The following is a 20,851-nucleotide window of genomic DNA, read 5'->3' as shown; positions in this document are numbered from 1 at the left end:
TACTTCAACCCACAAGACACCTTGTGGAAATTTTATTATATAGAGTGTAAAATGCAACTGTCAGTCAAATAAAAAGAACACTTTGTTTTTGTTTTTTTTTAAAACACCATGCTCAACATTATCCAATCGCGGTTCTTTATAGTTAGACATTTCAAGCATAAGGAAAAATAAGGAAAGAACCCAAGAACAGTAAATTCAGTACATTTAAAAAACGGAATGTCCCGCAGGGCAATTAAAAATGCAAGAAAAAATAGCTTCAATTCCGTTTTTCCTTTAAAAATACACTGTTATCTGTACAAGAAACACTACAGTAAACATCGGAAATCATATTATCCCTTTTATTAAATCAAAATTATTTAGCGCATACCGTGGTTAATACTAGATTCATTTATTTCTCTAGGTAATTTGACAAATATTAGATAAGAAAATATTTAAAAGAAATGAAAAAGCAAAAAACACCTTGGAATTAAAAAATAGTTACTACCTTTTATATGGTTTTATGTTCCACAGTGTTTGTTAAAGGTACTAATAGCAGATTCATTTTAATATTAAAAATAACAGTATTTATATTTCTGAGAGCATAGAGGAAAGTTTTTTTCTTTTCTTTTTTTTTCTTTTTTTTTTTTTAAACAAGCTTGGAGGTCTTAGATACATAAATGCAACTAACAATGGAGACATGAAAAAATGTATTGCTAAAAAAATTAACACGTTTTTATATTACCCCTTTAGACTCTAGAAATTATACAAACCCTACAAAAATGTCCCCCCCGCCCAGAACTTGCAAACAGTAACTGTCTCAATACAGAATTCATATCATTAATTACAATACATATCATAGTTCAGTTTTTTAAAAATGCAATAAAATCAAAGACAGCCAAGATACAAGAAATTAGAAGTAAAACATTTAATGAATTTACATATTTAAGAATATTTAAATACTGTTTAAATTTTTTTTTCTTTTTAAGATTTGTTACATACCACACCTAAGACTTCCAAGCCACTCTTTCTGTTGCAACAGAAAAGATCGAAAATTAAAAGGAAAAAAAAAACCACAAACAAAAACACACAAAAAAACCCACATGTTGAAATGTCACAGCTCTGGGGTGCGTTTTGGTGCCTGCAAATTCTCTGGCTTCTCTCCAAAAAGAATCCCGGAGGTTTGTTTTGTTGTTTGTTTTTTTTTTTTTTAATATAAATTTGGAAACAAAATTACCAGCATGTCCATAAGTTTAGTACATTACTAATTGTTCCTGATTCTTAGAAAAGTTCAGTATAGATTATCCTACAGCTAGTGTTTCACAAACAGAAAAGTCTTCATCAAAATGCTGCAAATCTAGAAACCTCTGTTACAAAAAGGTTTTCTTCCACAATGATTCCAAGGGAAAAAAATTGCCACGAGGACCTTGTTCTACTGCTCCTGGAAAGAGAGAGGGGAGAAAAGGAAAAGTTACTCAGTGGCAGCAAATTCCCAAAGCTGCCGAGCCCTCCCTCTCCCGACACAGGTCTGTCCCCGCTCCAACCGAGCGGGATACAGACCTCAAAGGATGCTCAGAGCCCCTACCACAGCCCTCCTTCTCAGCATTCCTGCCTCTTACCAAACAAGATCCCTCTTTCTAGTGGGCCAGACTTAGAGGGGAATGAAGGGAACTCCCTTTTATCACCCACCGCTTCCAGGTCACACTTGCCCAGCGCCGGCGGCAACGCCGACAGCGGCGCCCGGCTCGCCCCGCTCGACCCCGGCAGTGCAGCTGCCTGGGGACGGGGCTGCCCCAGCATCCACACCAAACCCTGCTCCCAGGAGCCAGAGTTAAACAGGGATCACTGGGGAGAAGGGTCTGATCAGGCTAAGGTGCTTTGCACAGAGTTTTTGCTTTACTGTTTGCTCTGCTGAGCCTGGTGCTCGGGAAAGGCCCGTGGGATAAATCCCACACAACCCTCCGGTGGGCTGAGTGACAGCTGAGGTGTGATTTTACTTGAAAGCAGGTTCATTCAAATTATTTTTGAAGAGTTTTGGTCTCTCTTTCAGCACAGGTGAGTGCACAGCTCTTGTCCCATCATGAGAAAAGCCAGAGCCTTGCACACACGGTCCCAGGACATGCCAGTGCTGTGCTACTCACCAGCCTGGCTCAGTCATTCCTTTAACTCCCTGAAGTCACACAAAAGCCTGGGGGTCTCCCAGGAGAAAAAAATAACCTCCCAGTCCTCTCCCAAAAAAATCCTCACCCTGTACAGGGAAATAAGACTCTGCCGTTGAGACAACACTTCTGGGATCACCTCCTCAGCCACAAAATATCTCTGCTTCACCATGTGAACCCAAAGGAGAGTCCCCACACCAGGGCAAGGCCAACACACCCAAATCCCCAAGGGCAAGAGCAGTGGGGCTGAGGGAGGGTGAATACAGACCTGGCTGTGTGCCTGAGCCTGCCCTAGTGTCTGCCCGTAGTAGGCAGCCTGCTGTCGGTAATACTCTGCCCAAGCCATCGTGTAGTCCTGCTGGGAACTTGCCTGAGGAGCAGCATTGGCAGCGTGACCTGGAGGGAGAGACGGGAAAAGGGAGAGATGAGCAATTCTGTAAGTCCAAGCCCAGGCTTAGGATCTCCTTTTGTCAAGCTTAAAGAAGAGCCAGCCCCCTTCCAACAGCTGCAGACACCTGAGAGAGAGACACCGGCTCCGCTGCGTGGGACGGGCTCTGAGCTGGATCAGGAGGGACAAGCCAAGAGCAGGCACAAAGCACTGAGAGCGTTCCTGCAGCTGCAGGGACAGGCTGACAGCCTGCACCCGTCACCCTGGGCCCAAAGCCTCCAGCAGCACAGCGTCCAAAGCGAGTCCAGAAGTCGGGATCATGCGCTCCGTGACGCAGTGGAACAAGCCAGGTCCATGTTTTTCCACGAGCTCTCCTACCCTCTCACAACCCAGCTCCAGCTCTCTGGATTTTGCCAGCATCGGTTTCCTGTGTGCTCTGCGCTTCCCCCAGGCAGGCCAGCTGCAAGCAGGGCAGGAGGTCTGCTGGGGACGGTGGATCAGTGGGAGCAGCTCTCCCGAGGCGCCACAGCGCGACCGAGAGCTTTCCGTGGGAGAACTACATGCACCATCACCAACAGCACAGGACCAAAGGGGATCTGGAAGCCAACGGTGGCAGGGATGGAGACGCAAGTCACCGGATTAGAGTTCGCTCTTTGTAACAAGAGCTGATTCATCTCCAATAAGCCTGTTTCACTCACTCTGTTTTTTGAAATACTCCTCCCATGCTTTGCTGTAATCGGGATGGCTGTTCTGCTGCTGGCTCTGTTGGCCTGTGCAAAGATGACAACAAGGGGCACATCAGTATGGAAGAGGTGACAGTGTCCAGCCAGTGACATCTACCTTTCCACCGGACAGGTCCTGGATCTACCACAGCTGCCCAGACTTGACACTTCAGCTTCCACCTTCCTGTAGTTCTGGGCATCTTCAGTTCAGGGAAAGCTCAAGTTCCTGGTTTCACCTCACCTGTGCCCTGCTAAAGGGCACGAAGCCAAGTCTCACCCTGCTGGGACCTGCTCAAGCCAAAGCACGTGGCTGGGGGCTGCTCAGCTGCACGCCAGCCACCCTGGGCTGTCAGTCCACTTGCACCGAGCACAAGGATGGAGGGGAGACACCTGACAGAGCCGAGACCTGTCACCTCCACAGAGCTGCCAAGGAAATGGTCATGTTTTGAGTCACCTCACTTGTTTTTCAGGGGCTGCATCCTTCACCCCCACTCTCCTCAGGAGAGCACAGCTGAAGGAGCCCCAGTGAGCCCACAGCCTGCCCCAGCACACAGCTCGAGGGCAGTCACACCACCACTCCTGGCTCCTCAGGGAGCCCAGAGCCCTGCACAAGGCACAGCCAGCACCACTTGCCCTCAGCACACACCCCACACACCACCCGGAGAGGGAGCCACAACACCCCCAACAGGCATGGCTGGCTCACGGCACTGTCTCCACGCTCCCACACTGCTCCAAGGAAAGCAGTGCCAAAGGAAAGCACACCCCCAAAACCCTGGGCTCCAACTAGCACAGAATCCTCGCCTTTGAAGCACCAAGACACCCTCAACCCAGCACACCTGAGTGCAGGGCAGAGCCCAGCCTGGCGAGGCAGAGGCGGGATGCCCACGCTGCCCTCGGTCCCATTGCGAGCACGGAGCCCTCGGCGAGACACACGGCAAACAAACAGCCCTGAGCAGCAAACACAGCACTTGGGAACTGCAGGGAGGCACAGGGAGAGCCACCATGGGCCCAGACAGCAGGCAGGGACAGAGGACACGCGTGGAGCTGAGCTGCTCCCGGCCCATCCCACTGCAGGCTGGCCCCAGCCGGAGGGGGGGCTTTGAAGTGGGGGGAAGGGGGGAAATAATACACTGCAAGTGTGAAGTGGGTGGAGGGAACAGGGCAGCAGTGTCCTGTCCAGGGGCATAAAAGCGGGTTAAAAGACTTGACCAACGCTACAAGTCAGGACCTTTTCTGGCAGAGGTCAAGGCTGCCTCAACTGTCCACCTGCTAATGCCAACAAAGGACCTCCTTCAATGCCTTTTCTTCTTGGAGAATTACAGTCCGCAGCAGGCTGAAAGGACACGCAGCTAAATGCATTTCACAGCAAAATGTTTCCCCAGCCAGTTAATTTATTTAAGATGGGGGAAGTAATTAAAATCTAAATACATGTGTAGGGGGTGGGGGTCTGCCCCTCCTCCCACAGGGAGGCTGTGACAAGGCTAACAGAGCTGTGACACACAGGCTGCAGCACCCGGGGAAGGGACCCTTCACAGGACTGCTTTCAAATTAAAAAGTGCAAAAGCAGGTATTTACACAGTTTCTATGTAAAAGTTTCTATTATTTCTATAATAAGCCTCCCACGCCTTGGTGAGCTCCACCTTGCCTGCCTGGGCACCACTGTGATCTGCAGCAGAGGGAAGTGGTGGAGGCTGCTTAAAGCACTCCTGTGTGTGCCCTCTCTCCCTACCCAGACTGCCTTCAGTGTGCCTGGCTACAAACAGGAACAGGGAGCATCCTAAGCAGACACAGAACTCGAGGGCCAACATCATCCATCATGTGCAACAGCAGAAATAAAATATCTAACCCCAAAAGATGACACTGTGGGGCCAAACTCACACAGGAAAGGACAGTGGCAAGGCAGGATGGGTCTTGGGAGCCACCAGAAACCTAACAAGCTAAGGAGAAAATAACTCTTCTTCAATATCATACTATTCCATTTCTGTACAGTAAAAAAGTCCACAGAAGCCCACCATTGCATTTTACTGTCCTGAAAGCAGAATAACTATTGACCTTCTCCAAGTCCCTGGAGCTCAAAGGAAAAGTCATGTTTTTTTTAAGGCTGTAATTGCTGAGGAGCAATTACTCATCCAGAGTTTAACACACACTTCCCATGTCCCGTGTTCCAGAAGTGCACCAAGTTAACAATGCAGCACTGAGGTTTCAAAATACCATATATTCACGATTTCCTAAACATTCAAAGGTGATTGCTGTCACAGGGAATCACAAGTGCAATTGCAGGCATTGCCCCTCCAGTGATTCCTCTACCTCAGGCACCTCAAAGAGCAGGAATTTACAGTGAATCAATAATTTACTTAATTGCCAAATCAGCCTTAGACAGTGAAAAGCATCTGTCATCACATCCCTTTAAAATTAACCCCCCACACACTTTTGGTGCTTTGCTTTAGTTTCATGAGATCAGGCCATTAAAAAAATCTGTATTTCTTGAAAAATTGTGATTGAGAAGTGTCTGCTTGGACATTTCCACCACCACATGAGCTTTGAGATTAGCCAGCTGACATAAATCTGCTTTGTTTAGAGCAATACTTTCCTCTGGTTGTTGAGGACACGGGATGGTGCAGTTACAACATCACCACTAGCATTTACTGAATTATTCTGAAAAGGGATACTTCCCAATCCAAACTGCTCAATTATGATTAAGCAGGTTTTCAGGAAAAAGTGACCAGTACAGGAGCCCTGCCTAACCTTTCTTCCATTTTCCCCATCTCCTTTTCATCAGTCTGGGAGTTGAACAGTGAGAAGAACTCATAAGGAATAACTAAAATAAGAAAATAAGCAAGAACTGATAAGCTCAAGAACAAAGAGATGGGAGAGCTCAGCATCAACACCGTGTGCCTGTCAGGGGGAAGTGGGGCTGGCAAGAGTTTGCCTGGAGAATCCTGGGAGAAGAGAGCCTGAGGCAGGAATGTTTTTGTTAGGAACAGACAGCAAGGACCAAGTTTCTACCCAAAGAGCAGAAAACAGGCAGTGAGCAGTCGAGCACACAAAAAGCATTACGGTTTTCCACGGCCTTCAGCTCGTCCTGAGCTCTAACACCACCACGTGCCTCCACAACAACTCTTCTGCTCAGGAAATCATTTTGCTGCTTTCACACACACGAGGTCTCGTGGGCTGAACCTGCCCTTTGCAGGCACGAAGCAGCAATTGCAAAGGAAACACCAACCCTTCTCCAACCCAGGTCCTGGCACTTACTTGGGACTTGCTGTCCAGGCTGCTGCCACGTCTGGTAGGTACTGCCCCAGCCCTGCGTCATGAACGCCTGAGGACCACTGCAGAGGACAAAAAGCCATGCTCAAGTAGACCATAAGATACTTACCAGGCCACAGACATGAAGCTGCCCACAGGAGAGAAGTTGTAACTCATAGTCAGCAGCTGCTGAGCAAACAGGTGAACATGGGAACACAAGGAAACGCTGTGCAGGTGTGAACTGCTGGGTACTGCCTTGGTGTCAGTCTGTTCATGAAGCCAAGACAAAGATACATCACACTGAACAGCATTCCTTGTGCTCCATGCAGTTCAAGGCTTCTTCCCATGCTCTCACTGCACTAGAGACAGGAATTTTGGAGATGCCAATACCTACCTGGTTTATCATGTAATAGATGAAATTTTTCCCATGGTCGGGCTTAAAGGATTGAGCTTGCTTGCTTTTGCTTCTGAATGCTCAATCTTTAGAAGGCTCTGCTATATCCCACCCCTTTAGGGCCCTCCAACCTTCTCCCAACACTTCCTAGCTCCCAGCCACCCACCCCAGCCCGTGGGTGATGAGATGGAGCAGCTTACTTTTGATGAGGTGTAGCGGGTGCTTGGCTGAACGGACTTTGACCAAATCCTCCAGGTCCACCCATGCTGGTACCCTGTCACAGAATCCACAAATATTTAATGCCAGCTCCAAGTACAGGGTGGAGGCAGCTATTATGAGTAGTAAGAAAGGAGAGAAGACAGCCTGGGACATGTGGATCCTCAGATTGGTGTCCAGCAATTATGCACGAAGGCAGCTTTTCAGCTTTCCTATGCCCCAGTCCAGTATTTTCCATGCTTTTTTACCAAAGTAGTACTGCAGCCTGACATTATTAAGCTTCAATACCACAGCACTGCATTAAGTGTAAGATCAGTCCTCCTTGATTTACTGGAGCAAGGAGTTGAATGTTTTGCTTTCAGGATGATGCTCCAGGATTACATCATTTTAACACAGCAATGCTGTTGTCCTCCCTTCAAAAACATCCTGTGACAGCCTTCTCATACCTTATTATTGCTGTTCTTCCCTCTCATGTAACTGTACACACTACCCACGATTACATCAACAGTCAAATCCTTCAGGGACCCCAGCAAAAATCAGCCCAATGGATGCTGGAGGGCCACCAAGTTCAAGACAGCTGCTAGCGGGCAAATGGTTTTGAAGCTGAATAATGTAAGCATGTATATTCAAAGTCCAGGCCTACAGGTACCTAAACCACGCCTGAAAGAGACAGATGAAGATCAACAGAGATGGAACTTACACCAACTTTCTCATCTATGAGATGTCTAGCGAGCTCGATTTGCTGGGGGACCCCTCTGATTGTGAATATTCGTACGCCGGGGTCTGTGTTCGGAGGGGGGTTCCTCTGGAGCTCCACGTGGGCTCCCGACTGCTGATTTATGCTCTTGATGTTCTCACCACCTGAAGAAAAGAAAACCAAGGTGTAAGGAGGGATATCCTGCATGGTTTTCCACAAAACCATACAGAAGTCAGGTTCTGGTAAGGGATTACAGTTTCAGCTGCCTTCTGTGTGCCTCGGGAGGTGGACTGAGGATGGCAACAGCAAAAGATGTCACAGCACCTGAGCTCATGCTGCTCCTTTAAGAACACACAGCCCCTCTGTGTGCACACGTCTGGGAAACACTCTGACAAAACTGATGCAAAACTGCACTGACTGAATTCTGGTGGTTTTGCTCTCAGAATCCTCCAAGAAAAGAAGGTAACCTGCAACCAAAACACGCTGCTTCTTTCCTTTTTTATCATCGCTAAGGCAAAAAGCCACCAGCCACATACCTTGTAGCTTAACAAAGCTTAAGCTTTCTTCCAAACATGTGCTGTTTGATAGGTTATTGCCCTAAAGCAGCCTCTGCTTTCACCCTGCAGCTACACATCCTTCCACAACCACAGCAGCACAGGATTCCAGGCTGTCTCCTGCTATTTCAGAGTTAGCTGTGCATGCAGTGAACATGTCTGGCTCGTTTGCCATCTGGATGCACAAGAGCACAGGAGTGCTTCCAGCAGGATACAGCAGGGCCAGTCACAGTGGATCTGATTTCCTCAAGACCTGCTAGGTCCCGGTCTCTTCATGAAATTTGCTTAACAAAAGCCTCAGCCAATGTTACAATGGTTCAATTCTTCTTTTGGAAGCTCACACAACTTACAGACCAGCTCCACTCAACTGAAGAAATTAAAGGGTGCGGGGAAGGAAGAGGTTTTACAACTTTTAAAATCACAAACCAAAACATCACCAGCCCAAAGGGCAAACAGCAAGCAGAATAGAGAGCAAAGGAAACTCACCAGAGGTTTGTATTTGGTTTTAATTAAAAAAGAGTCTCCAAAAATAATCTCCTCAATTTTGGTCACATTTCCATCTCTATACATCCAGCACAACTTCAAAACAAACTGTGGATGTTGCAGACACTTGTTCATTTCATTGTAATGGACTCGTGACCTTTTTAACATTTTAAAGCCTTCTTGGGGAAGGGAGGAGGAAAAGTTGCCAAAGGGCAATTAACTCTTTCTAAATGAATTTTTGAAGATGCATTTAACAAAAGATAGTCGTGTCACATCGCTGGGCAGACAACAGGGATTGTACTGTGCAGCCAAAAGCCAACCCACTTACTTTCAGTCAAGCATGGGAAAGGGGGAAGATGAAGTTTCAAAACCAAGAAGGTTTTTTTCATGTAATGCTTTTGTCTGATGCAGACTTGTTTGAAGCTCTGATTTTTACATATTGAGGTGAGATCTGAATCAATCTGCTTAATGAAAACAGAGGACCCTTTCAGGCAACACAGTTTGAAGAAGTGGCAGAACTTCTTTACTGGGCGACCGAGGCAAAACCAGAGGTTGCTACTTGCACTGCAGACCACTTTTTCTTTCCAAAAGGGGGATTAAAAATTGAAGCACTCTCAAACTGGAAGCAAGGGATAGCACAGATTTTTAAATCACTGCCCCATTCAGCACCTAGTCCGTGGCTGTTGGGACTGTTTCCACATCAGGTCTCTCCTGGAACATCGCGCAGGATCAAGTTTTGCTGCCACTCCACGAGGGAGGCTGCAAGTTCCTACCCCCACACCAGCACCTGGTGCCCTCGTCCTCCTTACCCTCCTGCAACGCCAAGGCGCTTCCCTCCCATCCAAAGCCATCCCAACCCAGCCTCCAGAGCATGCAAATGAAGTGACGCAGCCCCCGTGATGCTGCCGGGTGCCGGAAGGAGCTGATCTTCCCCACAGCGAGGTGACCCGCTCGGCACATGGTGGCTGTCTAGAGGGCATTCATCCCACTCCATTCTTCCACCTGATGGGGGGCAGGAGGGATCCAGGAGCGGCCTCCCGGCTGGACGTGAAATCATAAAGCAATTAATCAAACCTGCTCAAAGCCGGGCTGACAAGAGCCGGGCCGGCCGCCGTATCTGTCAGGATCGCCGTATTTATCATGGAAATCCAGGGGGGCCCAGGGAGGGCCGTTTCCAAGCACCACCAAACACAGACAGCGCTTGACATGTGTATGGCGCTCGCCTCCACCCTTCCTCGGGGCCTTTGGAAGAGAAAAGCTGCACCTACCCACCCTCTAGAGGAAAAAGCCACGCACGGGATCCACAGGGAGCCCTGTCAGTTCCTAAAGGCTCACGCTCCCAAGCTGAAAAGTGGTGTCCATAACGTGCTGCAGAAACAGGGAAGTTTCTCATCTCAGTCTCCCTCTTTTCCCTGCCTCAAGTGGCCTCAGGGAGCTGGAAGCACAGCAGCAGTTACGAGGCCACATCACACACAGCACACTGGGGGCTCGGGGCACTCATGGCTTAGGTGACCAAGCTGATGGTTTAGAGGCCTCAGCCAGATTTTACAGAGAAGCTCAACAGTTCTGTCCTGTATTCTAGTAGGAAAAAAACACCCAAAAGCTGGAAACTGCTTAGAAACTATAAAGGGGACAAAAGGTTTTATAATTGGTCACTATTAAAAAAATAGACCTGCTAAGATCCCCCCTGCCCTGCACTGCCCCACAGGCAGTGGGGGAGGGAAGAACAAGAACCGGCTGTCTTGCATCAATGTATGGAGAGTGCAGCACATCCATGCTGGTCCAGGCCCCAAAAGGCAACACTACAGCCATCACTCACTTGACAAAAGTGAAGGCTGCAACAGCCTAAGAGCATAGGCACTGTGAGAACACCGATTACAAGGTGGTATTACAATGCTCCAAGCACTCAAATCACCATACAACTAGTAATTAGTCACTCCAGAAAGCTTCTGATCTGGCCGGGTAAGAATCCCTATTTTGCTGTTGTGGAAACAAAGGTAAAAAGCCACCCTTCACCCCCCAGCGAGGCTGTGCCAGGCCCTGCACTTGAATGGTAGGACATTCTCTCCACTACCTGCATTTATCTTTTCAGCACACAGTGCTCTCTGTAGTCACAAATGCTCCACTTCAGTGCACTGCAGAACAACAAGTGACCTTTTCTGATCCTTTATTAAGGATGACTAATGGATACAGCAATAAAGTTTCATTATAATTTGCTTTTTCCGTACATGTAAGTCTCACTCATGGGCTTAAAATTTGCTTTGCTTGATCTTTTGCCCAACTGGCCTGTTCAGTGAAGACAAGCACAATCACCCTGCAATTTCTGCATAATGGGGAAAGCAGGTGGGTTTTCATATTGAAAAAAGTGTTCAGGTTTGTGGCACAGAACAACATCTGAAAACAATCGCAGATGTGCGGCTGACCTGCCCGTGTCCCTTGTCATCCAACAAGGCAGGAGCTCAGGGTGCTATGGGGCCAGACACATGGCAGGGAACAGGAGTGATGTGCAGCAGGGGGAAGAGGCCACACCACACCTCATCACAAGCTCAGTCCTGCCCAGAAAACTCAAAGCCACTGAAACATGTCACAGTGCCCTCAGATCTGCCTCCCTTCCCAGTGTAGCTTGTCTATTCCTATTCTATTCTTTGCTGAGGCTAAAAGCCAACTGTGATTACCTAAATACCAGTTCAGGAACATGACACTCTTCCTGAAATAAGTAGATAGAAAAATTAAATGCACCTTTGATAGGTCAGTGCATTAGCTCAGACACATCACAACAGCTCACAGCAACAGAGCTCTTCTACTCCTGGCTCTACCCTAAGTACAGCCCCATTTGTAGCTCCTGCTCTGTGAAAAACTGAGACTGCTGCTGTTGCTCAGTATTATAACCATCATGGTTATATAACCTGCTCCTTGAGAGGAAGGTCTGATGACTCCTCCTCCATCTCCTTAGCATGGAGAGATCCAATAGCTAAGGCAGCCAAGGGGCCTCCACGGCAGTGAACATGCTCAAAAGGTGCACCAGGTCAGGTGCCAGCCCAGATGCAGACAAGACAAATCCTGCTACTTCACTTTATTCATCAGACACTTCAGGTATGTGGCTGGAAGCAGCTACTGTTATTACCACACTCAGAGACCTTCCATTTCCTCACACAGCACTCAGAAATCCAGCATGATGAAATGACTGCTCTGCTTGTCCCTGATAAACTGTCCTTTAAACGAATAAAAAGAATCCACAAATGAACCTGCCTTTTCTCAGCCAGCTGCTTGTTATAACAAGCTTATTTGACAGCTCTGCATGAAAAGCCTCTCTTACAGCTTGTGAACAAGGGCCTGGAGAGTACAATTATGAGTGAGAGCACCACAAAGAAAACAACCACAAGCGGTTACAGCTTATTCCTATGCTGCATTCACCGGCCACTAAATACCTACAATTACAGAAAACTCCAGAGCTTCACTGTCAGGCAGCAAGAACGTGACCATCCTGAGAGGGAAGGATGGCAAGCTCTGCTGTTTGGAGTCATCAAACCCACCTTTGCCTATAACAAGCCCACACTTGTCAGCTGGCACCGTGTAGGTTATTTCCTGCATGCCCCCGGGTGTTCCAACGCTCCAGTCCCCACGGCCACGACCTCTTCCTCGGGCGACAGCCAAGCTTCCAAAGCCATCTCGTTCCTTAGAAGGCAAAACATGTGTATCAGTGTTTGTTGGTTTGTTTTCTTTTTTTTTTGCTGGCCCCAATGCACATTAAAAACCAAAGCAAGGTAAGTTAAACTGGCTCATAATCAATGGCACTGGATTAAGATATTCCTGGACATCAGTTTAACACTGAAGGTTTTGAAGCACTTTAAAGAAATGCCAAGTAATGTAGGTTACATTTGCCTTCCTGACTCAGGAAGATATTTATATTTTTAAATGCATGCCTTTATATCTTCTGAAATAAAGCTATAAATAAGCATCAACTACTAAAGGACTTTTAGTCTGTGATGGGGGCTCTCTTTAGAGCAAACAAGAGATCTTGGCACAGACACACAGAGGAGCTGCTTCCAAACCCTTTCAAGTGTCATCCTTTAAAGAACTGCTGGAATTACTCAGCTGAAATCCACATTTTCCAGAACTTCTAAAGGAAGCTTTTAAGTTCAAAGACACGTAAAGGATGTACCTATTTTGGATAACTGATTTCTCCAAAAGCAAAAGCCATGGGCAGTCAGAGACTGTCGTGACAGACCTCAAAACTTAAGTGGACTATTAAAAAAAATAATGAAATCAAGCATTCAAACCAGACCTCGGGCAGGAAGAGCTATCAAGATGGACAAATTATGGACCTTGATGGACAAATTACGTTCAGGTACCTGACACGGTCTGAAGTCTAGTTTGTTACAATACAAAAGGAAATATACAACCTCCCTCATGAGTCTGCCCTACTACTTCACCCATCTTTGTACTTCTTGCTCTTGGGCAATGCAATATGTTGCTGTGTCTTAGAGCACAGTGTCCCAATACCTGAACATTTATCACCCTCCTGTGCCGTCCCACCAGACCAGAGGGCTGGAGTCTGAAGAGGAGGCACCACTGAGCACTGGCAATGCTGTGCTGTCTGAGCAGAGCCTGCAGTCACTGTCTGATGTAACTCCACTCCACCAGGTCACCACTTCCAAATAACTTAAGTCCCCATACGTTCCCACAGAACCCACCTGTGCCGTGAGGATGAGCTCATTGATGATGTGTGCTGCGTGTTGACACCTGTCAGGAAGCCCCATGACCTGTGCAACTCTTTCAGAGCTAATTCCATCATCTGTCAAGAGAGGTGGCAAAGACCAAATTAAAAGGAGAAAACATCCACTCGCCAACACAAGCTTCCTTCCAGCACCACCACTGCTGGCAGCATTTTCACACAACAGAACTATCCCAGGAGCTACTGCTTCCCTCCACCTTCAGCCCCTCTTCCCTGGACTGAAAGAAGACAAAACCCAGCCCACACTGCAGAGGGAACAACACTCAAAAGAACACTCAAAATGTCAAAAAGCCATGAAAGAGACTGATATAATTTTAAGAGGACAAAAGGCAGCTTTGATAGGTGATCAGACAGCCAAGGACCCAGAGAAAGTTACTCAGAATTAATCAACTCCTGATCCCCAAAGGCTTTAATGTCCTGAAGGAGAATTCTTTAACAGGAAATAAAAGATTTTTGTTACTGTTATTTTGTTTATCCGTATAGTTACCGCTCAACACATGACTGTTGTGACAGCTGATGTTTGCAAATGAGCTGTATATAATCTTACTCTCTGAAAACCAGAAGTGCATGAGGAGGCAGCACATCAGATTAAAATGGGTTTCAGAAAGAGAACAATGCACCTGTAAATGAGGAAAGCCTAAGCTGCTGGAACCTCAGCTCAGATTCATTTTAGCAATCCCAAAGTGGAACACTGGTCAGAAAGTAACGGCTCTCCATCCTCACACAAACCTGGTTTAAATTGAATCCTAACTCCAGCATCATTCTGAATCTTTTTGATCATTTCTCCATTTCTTCCTATCACAATTCCAACAGCAAACCTGGGCACAGAGACCTGATGGGAAAGGCAAAGGAGTATGAAAGCTCAGAGAACTAGACTGAATGACTCTGATTTTACAAGGAGATGCTCTTTAACTTTGAGGGCGGGCCATGTTTGGCAGCTCCAGGCTACAGAACCGCATCGCTCAAGAAAAAAAACAAACACGTGGCCACAAATTCCTTCCCCGCTACACGAACTCTGCACTACCAGAATGCAGCTTAAAAAAAAAAAAAAAAAAAAAAAAAAAAAGAAAAAGAGACAATTCTAAAGGTGCCATCTGGGAGTCCACGAGAACTCCTCCTCTTCGCAGCCAGACTCAATTCTTCTGGCAGAAGAACACAACGCATTTCAAAACAAGCTTACAGGTTACACATGTGCAGTTTGATGACTTTCCCCCCACTGCCCATCCCCACAGGGAGGTTAGCAGAGTGCTCGTGAAGGAAACGTACCTCTATGCTGCCTCCTCCCATCCTAGCACTGAAATCATTGCGTACGCCTCGGAAGTCTGCCTGATCTTTCTCTCGGATGATCTCCAGTACCATTTCCCTCGCTTGCTACATGGGGAAAGAAGTTACAGTTAGAGCTTCAAATTGTTCTGCTTTGCCATCCTGGTGTTAGGACCTCAGCAGTGGCTCCAGGCACAGGGATCTCCACCTCCTTAATGGGAACAGTATTTTGATTTAGGGTTTCTTTTTACCGCGGTCAGTGGAGATCTGGTCTTGTTGGCATCTTCCATGTCAAAACCTGCCAAGTGCATAAGGTGGCAGCTTGTTGTGTGCAATTGCTTCCTCCAGTCTTTCAAAAAGGCCCTTTATCTTAAAGTATCTTTGATTTTTTTGTTCTATTTTTAGATTAAGGGAAGTGAAGGCCCTTTCCTAGTGGGTATCAATAGAGTAAGGTAGAAGCTGAGGTGGCACAGCAGAGATCACGTCCACCAAGAGCCAGAGAGCACGTACCAAGGAGGCAGGTGGGCAGCAGTGAGCTTACTGTCTCAGTGACAAGTTAAAAACCAAGTCTGCAGCAATCCAGCAAGATGTTTTCTGAGAAAAATGAATGTTCTTCCTACCTACTGGGAGCCCTCAAGGCCATTCACAAGCCTGCATGGAGCCCAGCTAGTAAAAGGGTACCTTGGAAAGAAGCCAAGAGTAGTCACCATTTGAAAAAAAAAAAAGCCTACATGTCAAACACTAAGCTTTTGTTTCTCTTTAGTACCAGTCAAGCTTTGACTTCTTGGTTCTGTTTCCAAGCTTGAGGGACAGGTGAATCTGTTTGAGGTGAATCTGACTCCATTTTTACACATTTTCCACGTCCCCAGGGTATTTTTACAAAAAGAAACAACTCAACAACATCAATTTCAGAGACATCAAGGCAGAAATAAGGGTGATGGAGGGATTTCACAGGGATTTGAGGGAGTTAAGAAACACTGTTGCAGTATCCACAGAATCCCACCAAACCCAAGGATTCGCTTCTCCAGTGCTTTATAAGCACACTCAACGTTAAGTGCCTCCAAGATCTCCCAGCCTGTGCAGTCTCCATGTTTCCTTGGAATGATATATGGCACAGAAGATATGACAACAGCAAATCTTGCAGGGCAGAAGCCACCTGGCAAGTAGCAGCAACTGAAAGTATGATTTGATTAAAAGTAGCCCAGACTGCCATTGCACTCCTTTCTGCACAGTTACACCTCCACAGTAAGAACTTGGGGGTAAAAAAGTATTAAATCTAAAGGCCCACTTGCAATAAGATCTTTGAAAAATACAACCCCAAACGCATCATTCCTGAGCAACATCAACTGTTGCAGCAATTTGTGGTTAGGGAGATCCCATGAAACAGAACTACTTTTATTGGAGACAGGAATGCTAAGCTAGATTTAAGTACTTAGCAAGGTATGAAAGGCACTTGCTGAGAAGTGAAACCATGGCTGAGAAGTTTAGCCATGGCTAAACTTTAATGCTTTAGTTCAAGTGCTCCCATCAGGCTGCAATCCTCCAGTCTCCGGCTGATCATGGGGTTTAGTTTGAACCGCAGGTATGTCCAGATCTGCAAAACCCTGACACAAGCAGACTGAGGTACCAATATTAAGCAAACCCCTTGGTTTCAGGAGTTGTTTTGGGATTGGGTTTTTTTAATTACCTGCGTCGATTGGCTGTCTGAGAGTTTTGTGGAAGGTCCACTGTCTCAAACGTGTGACTCAGTCACTCACTAAGGACCCATCTGCTCCAGTGACTGAGCTGGGATTTTTTGCCACACAGACTGGAAAGCATTTCAAAGTTACTTTCTCCAAACCCTCCTCATCTCTGCTCCTACCCATGTGTAACATTTATGTGGAGTGACAGCTCCTAGGTTACGCCATAAACAAGCTTAGTCTGGTGTTTTAACTTGCTCTACTCAACCTTACAGAACAAACAAAACCAGCAGGGATTATTACATTTACAGTTGGATTTGACTCCATCAGATGCTCACAAATTACGCTACGGTTTAAATTTCCCCTCAGTTCTCTGGGGCAATGGCTCACTTGTGTTACATACCTGTACTTTAAATGCATCTCCAGTAATACGGAGAGGTTTATCTGCTCCAGTAGGCAACGGACCATCTTGGATCATGATCATTTTCACACCTGTTCGCTCCTGAAGAAAAAGCACAGAGCACTTTGCTAAGCAGAGTCCCCCCCCAAAAAAAGGGACTATATTTTGGTTACTCAATGTTACGTAGGTGAAATCAGCACCTTTACAGAATGCTACTTTAGCTCTTCATTAGTTATAGCACAAATTCAGTAACAGTCCCAGAGTGTGAAGGACTGCCAGAAAGTGTGCCACTCCTGAAGCTCTCAAAATAGCTGAATCCTTGCAAAGAGAACCCCCTCTACCTCAACAGTTGATTTTCCAGCCCTTTCCAAAATCTGTAGCTGTCTGCATGTAAGAGTTATTAAGTGACCAGCCTCAAAACTATATGGCAGAGGTCTAATCAGGGCATTCAAAACTCCTACATTTTTTGACATAGATGCTTTTCTAAAACCCTTTATTCTTTAAAAACTTGTATCAGGTGGAAGAATAAAGAATGTCTAGGAACATGGTTTATATATAACACAACATTTTTAATCAGAAAGGGGTGGGATGAGGAAAAAAAAAAAGATGACACACACCAGCTTTATCATAGATCAGCAACAACAGAGAAGCACAGCACTCTACAACAGCATGGCTGGCATTAAAAGTACTGCAGAGCAGAGCAGACACAGCCCTTCCCTGGCTACAGTGATCCCCTCCTGAACAGCACGCACCGAGTGTTATCTACAGCACACGGGTTTCTGTCACAGTTCTGGCAAAACTCCACTACGTGAGTAGCTGGGGCCACACCGATTTTGTTTGTAACACAAGATTGGATTTGAGTCCAGCTCTCCGAAGGCAGAAGAGTAGTCCCTGCTGGAGAAGGTGAGAGCACTTTAGGCTCTCCATTTCAGCCCGCTCCTGTCGATCTAGAGAAGCTGCAGTAGGGAAGAGGAGCCCTAAAGGAAATGCATCTTGCGCACCTGCAACTGTTTTATTGTTTCACCTCCTTTGCCGATGACTAGACCCACTTTGGATGCCGGGATCAAAATCTCCTGAATCGTACTGTTGCCATCAACATCGTTGTGAAAACCAGGTCCGTTCCGACAGCGATCTACAATCTGCCCCAGTAGCCGTTTTGCTTGTCTTTGGAAAAGAATCGAGGGAAACAACCATTAGACAACATTGTTCCATGTGACCAAGAGACCAGGAACCACCGGAATGGAAAGTGATCAGGGAGAGGAGAAGAAGTGAAAAGATGGAGGAAACCAAAGTCAGCACAATGTTTGCCTTTTTTTCTTTTTCTTTTTAACTCCCTGATATCTATTTTCCCTTATCATGATTACTTAATAAGCAGTTTGATTTTTGAAAGGGGAAGAGAGAAGGAAGAGCAGCAGCATGCTCTGACCTCTTAGGAAGTTAAGGACAATAGTTGGACTACAGCATTTGGGGTGCTTACTTTCAATGAAGATGCTTTAGGTTCTGAACTTTTCTAACACATACGGTATTTGGTAAAACTCAAACTCTGTTCTCTTTCTCAGTCAAGACCAAAAGGACACACTGCTCTGATACTAACACGGTCCATGGATTAACCATTCTCTGATCAGTCCCAGGCAACTGCCTTGCTCTTCTCTGCCTGCTCTTACCAGCAGCATCAGAACACTGTCCTAACACAGCCTCTGCTCCAAGCAGTAGGTGCTGAAGCTACACCGCGAAGTGAGGCAAGGATACTGCAGCAGCCACCAGTGAAAGACTGGGTTCTTCTACTCCTGGTGAGAAGAGACACACAAAGAAGCATTTGGGAGATTAAAGATCCCTCCACTAAAATATTTAGCATGTCAGAGGTAACTGATTGGGTTGCCCTTCATCTGGAAGACTCCTATATCACCACATCCCATTCCTGTCCTTGTCCCACAGCCCTTCTGAAAGTCGAAGAAATTCACAGGTTCCCTGATCACTCCAATGCAGCATCTTCCCCTCTCTCCACTTCACACCAAGCTGTGGCACCCTAAGAATGACTGTCTTCTCTCTGGGGATTTCAGGAACCAGTACAAAGTCAGCCCTTCAGGCAGACATTCACCCAAGGCAGCTCAGGGGGTGGTGCTGAGGCTCCACACAGAGCAGAGCACTGCTTGCTCTCGATTTTCTCACAAAACAAGGGAAAAGGTGAAATTTCTGGAAGCCCACTTCAAATATTCTAGAAAAGTCTTAAAGAGTTTTATTTACCTATCTTCGTATTTTGCATAAAGTTCTTCTAGTCACAATATAGAGACCGCAACAGTTAATACACAACATATTTCAGATGAGAAGGGGGTCACTTGGAAATTAACCCTGTTAAGTTTGCCACTGGATATAACTAATGAAAACATTCCTCACAAAACCCTTCTCAGGAAGTCTGACATCTAATTGGTTTCCTTTCTTCATTCTCTTTTTCTACAAGTAGCCTGAAAAAAATACTTCAAACAACCACCTTGACAAGAATTTTAGCACAAAAGTAAATTAAATTTCACCTAATTCCATGTCCATGTTCTGCTTCACAAATCAAGTATTCTCACTTTTAAATGTATTCATGTTTTATTTAAAGGACATGACATGTAACTGCTTATTTCAGAACCATGAAGTCTTAACTACGACTCTCCCCCCTTCTCCCCCAGTTGCATCAGGCATCCCAGTTTTTTAATATTTCGCTCTTGTTCTGAAATATCCTTTGCTAAAGGGGGAAAAAGCACTTCAATACCAGCAAGAAGACACTGCCTGCCCTATAATGTGAGTCTGCCAATTATATTTATTCTGGCTCATTGCTTGCAGTATTATGGTAGAATAAGGAGATTTAAGTACCCTTAGATCTCTTAGGAATGGAAGAATGATGAGTGTCTTCTCTTTAGAGAGACAGTTTTTGCACCCATGTATTTTCACTATCAAATGCAACTCAAAGATTTCCAGATGGATTTTAAAAAACCCACCTACCCAAAGGCTGGGGAGAGAAAGAGCAGCTCCATATGTTAAGTGTGTTCCTGTAAGCCTGAGGATCCTGGATCCAGTTCCAGCAGGAGGTCCTCAACTGGTTTGTGAGAGTCTCAAACTCAGCTCCTGGGAAGGGGGAGGGAGGAAACACTGTCCCTAAAGTTTCTATAGGACTAAAGATCAGAAATCCCTGCGGGCTTGGCCACGTGTCTCTACCATGCAAGGAGCAGAATCAAGACTTGGGTTCGGTCCTTTGCTTCTTGTTGGCAGCGATGCAGAGACAAGCACCCAGTGGGCCTCATGCTGCTCTGCAACAACACCAACACCTCCAGGGTATCCTGGAGCGGCACCGACAGGCTTTACAGGCCTCATGCAGCCCCTCTTCAGCTGGAAGGATGGTCATCTCAATAGGAGGAGGGAAGCGAAGGGGAGAAGAGAAGTGCCCTTCAAACAGCTTAGCTCAGTAATCCTGGAAAGCTGCAGTTGGAAAACTGCATCCTAGGTGCCCTAAGAGCAACCTCACCCTGCGGAGGGGAATTCCAAGGAAATTTCTGCAGAGGATTCAAACTGCAAGTGGAAAAAAAAAAAAAAAAAAAAAAAGCCTTTGAGGTGCACGGTTTAAAGCATCAGACCAAGAGGTTCTATGCTCCAGAGACCCTCAAGTTTCTCTAGGCCAACATTTGCTGGTGTGGCTGATAACCAAGTAGCACCACTGACAGAGCGCAGCATTAGGGAGAAGAGAAAGAAGGAAAAAGGAGGGAAATGAAATCAGAACTCACTCAATGCTCTCTGGTGTCCCAGTGAGTACACAGGGCCTCTCGGGCATCCCACCACTGTCTGCAAAGGAAACAAGAAGAAAACTTGTAATACGTGGAATTAAAAATGTGGTGGCTGTTTCAGTAACTATCAAGCACCAATGGAAGCACCACCCCCCCTGCACACAGAGCATGCCAAAAG

The 20,851-nt window shown here is 46.3% G+C and overlaps 1 protein-coding gene across 6 annotated transcripts in view; it reads right to left on the bottom strand.

Moving 5' to 3' along the window:
* FUBP3 (far upstream element binding protein 3) overlaps nt 1–20,851 on the bottom strand; it is a 37,196-nt gene continuing 16,345 nt past the window's right edge. For 4 of the 6 annotated variants that reach the window (XM_050320228.1, XM_050320229.1, XM_050320230.1 and 1 more), the window contains 13 exons: nt 20,674–20,731; nt 17,914–18,076; nt 16,916–17,014; nt 14,837–14,941; nt 14,300–14,402; nt 13,530–13,630; nt 12,369–12,510; nt 7,802–7,962; nt 7,086–7,159; nt 6,498–6,574; nt 3,222–3,293; nt 2,404–2,531; nt 1–1,417 (listed from right to left, as the gene is read on the bottom strand). In XM_050320228.1, the coding sequence (XP_050176185.1) occupies nt 1,409–1,417; nt 2,404–2,531; nt 3,222–3,293; nt 6,498–6,574; nt 7,086–7,159; nt 7,802–7,962; nt 12,369–12,510; nt 13,530–13,630; nt 14,300–14,402; nt 14,837–14,941; nt 16,916–17,014; nt 17,914–18,076; nt 20,674–20,731 (1,292 nt within the window). In that variant the 3' untranslated portion in view covers nt 1–1,408. The remainder of the gene's footprint in view (nt 1,418–2,403; nt 2,532–3,221; nt 3,294–6,497; nt 6,575–7,085; nt 7,160–7,801; nt 7,963–12,368; nt 12,511–13,529; nt 13,631–14,299; nt 14,403–14,836; nt 14,942–16,915; nt 17,015–17,913; nt 18,077–20,673; nt 20,732–20,851) is intronic. The other 2 variants (XM_050320232.1, XM_050320233.1) reach the window with 2 other exon arrangements.

The sequence above is a fragment of the Myiozetetes cayanensis genome, unplaced genomic scaffold (assembly GCF_022539395.1).
Source record: "Myiozetetes cayanensis isolate MyiCay16 unplaced genomic scaffold, myiCay2020 scf23, whole genome shotgun sequence".
In the NCBI taxonomy this organism is placed as follows: domain Eukaryota; kingdom Metazoa; phylum Chordata; class Aves; order Passeriformes; family Tyrannidae; genus Myiozetetes; species Myiozetetes cayanensis.
Note: the sequence above shows the minus strand (reverse complement) of the source record. Positions and strands in the feature narration are given on the sequence as shown.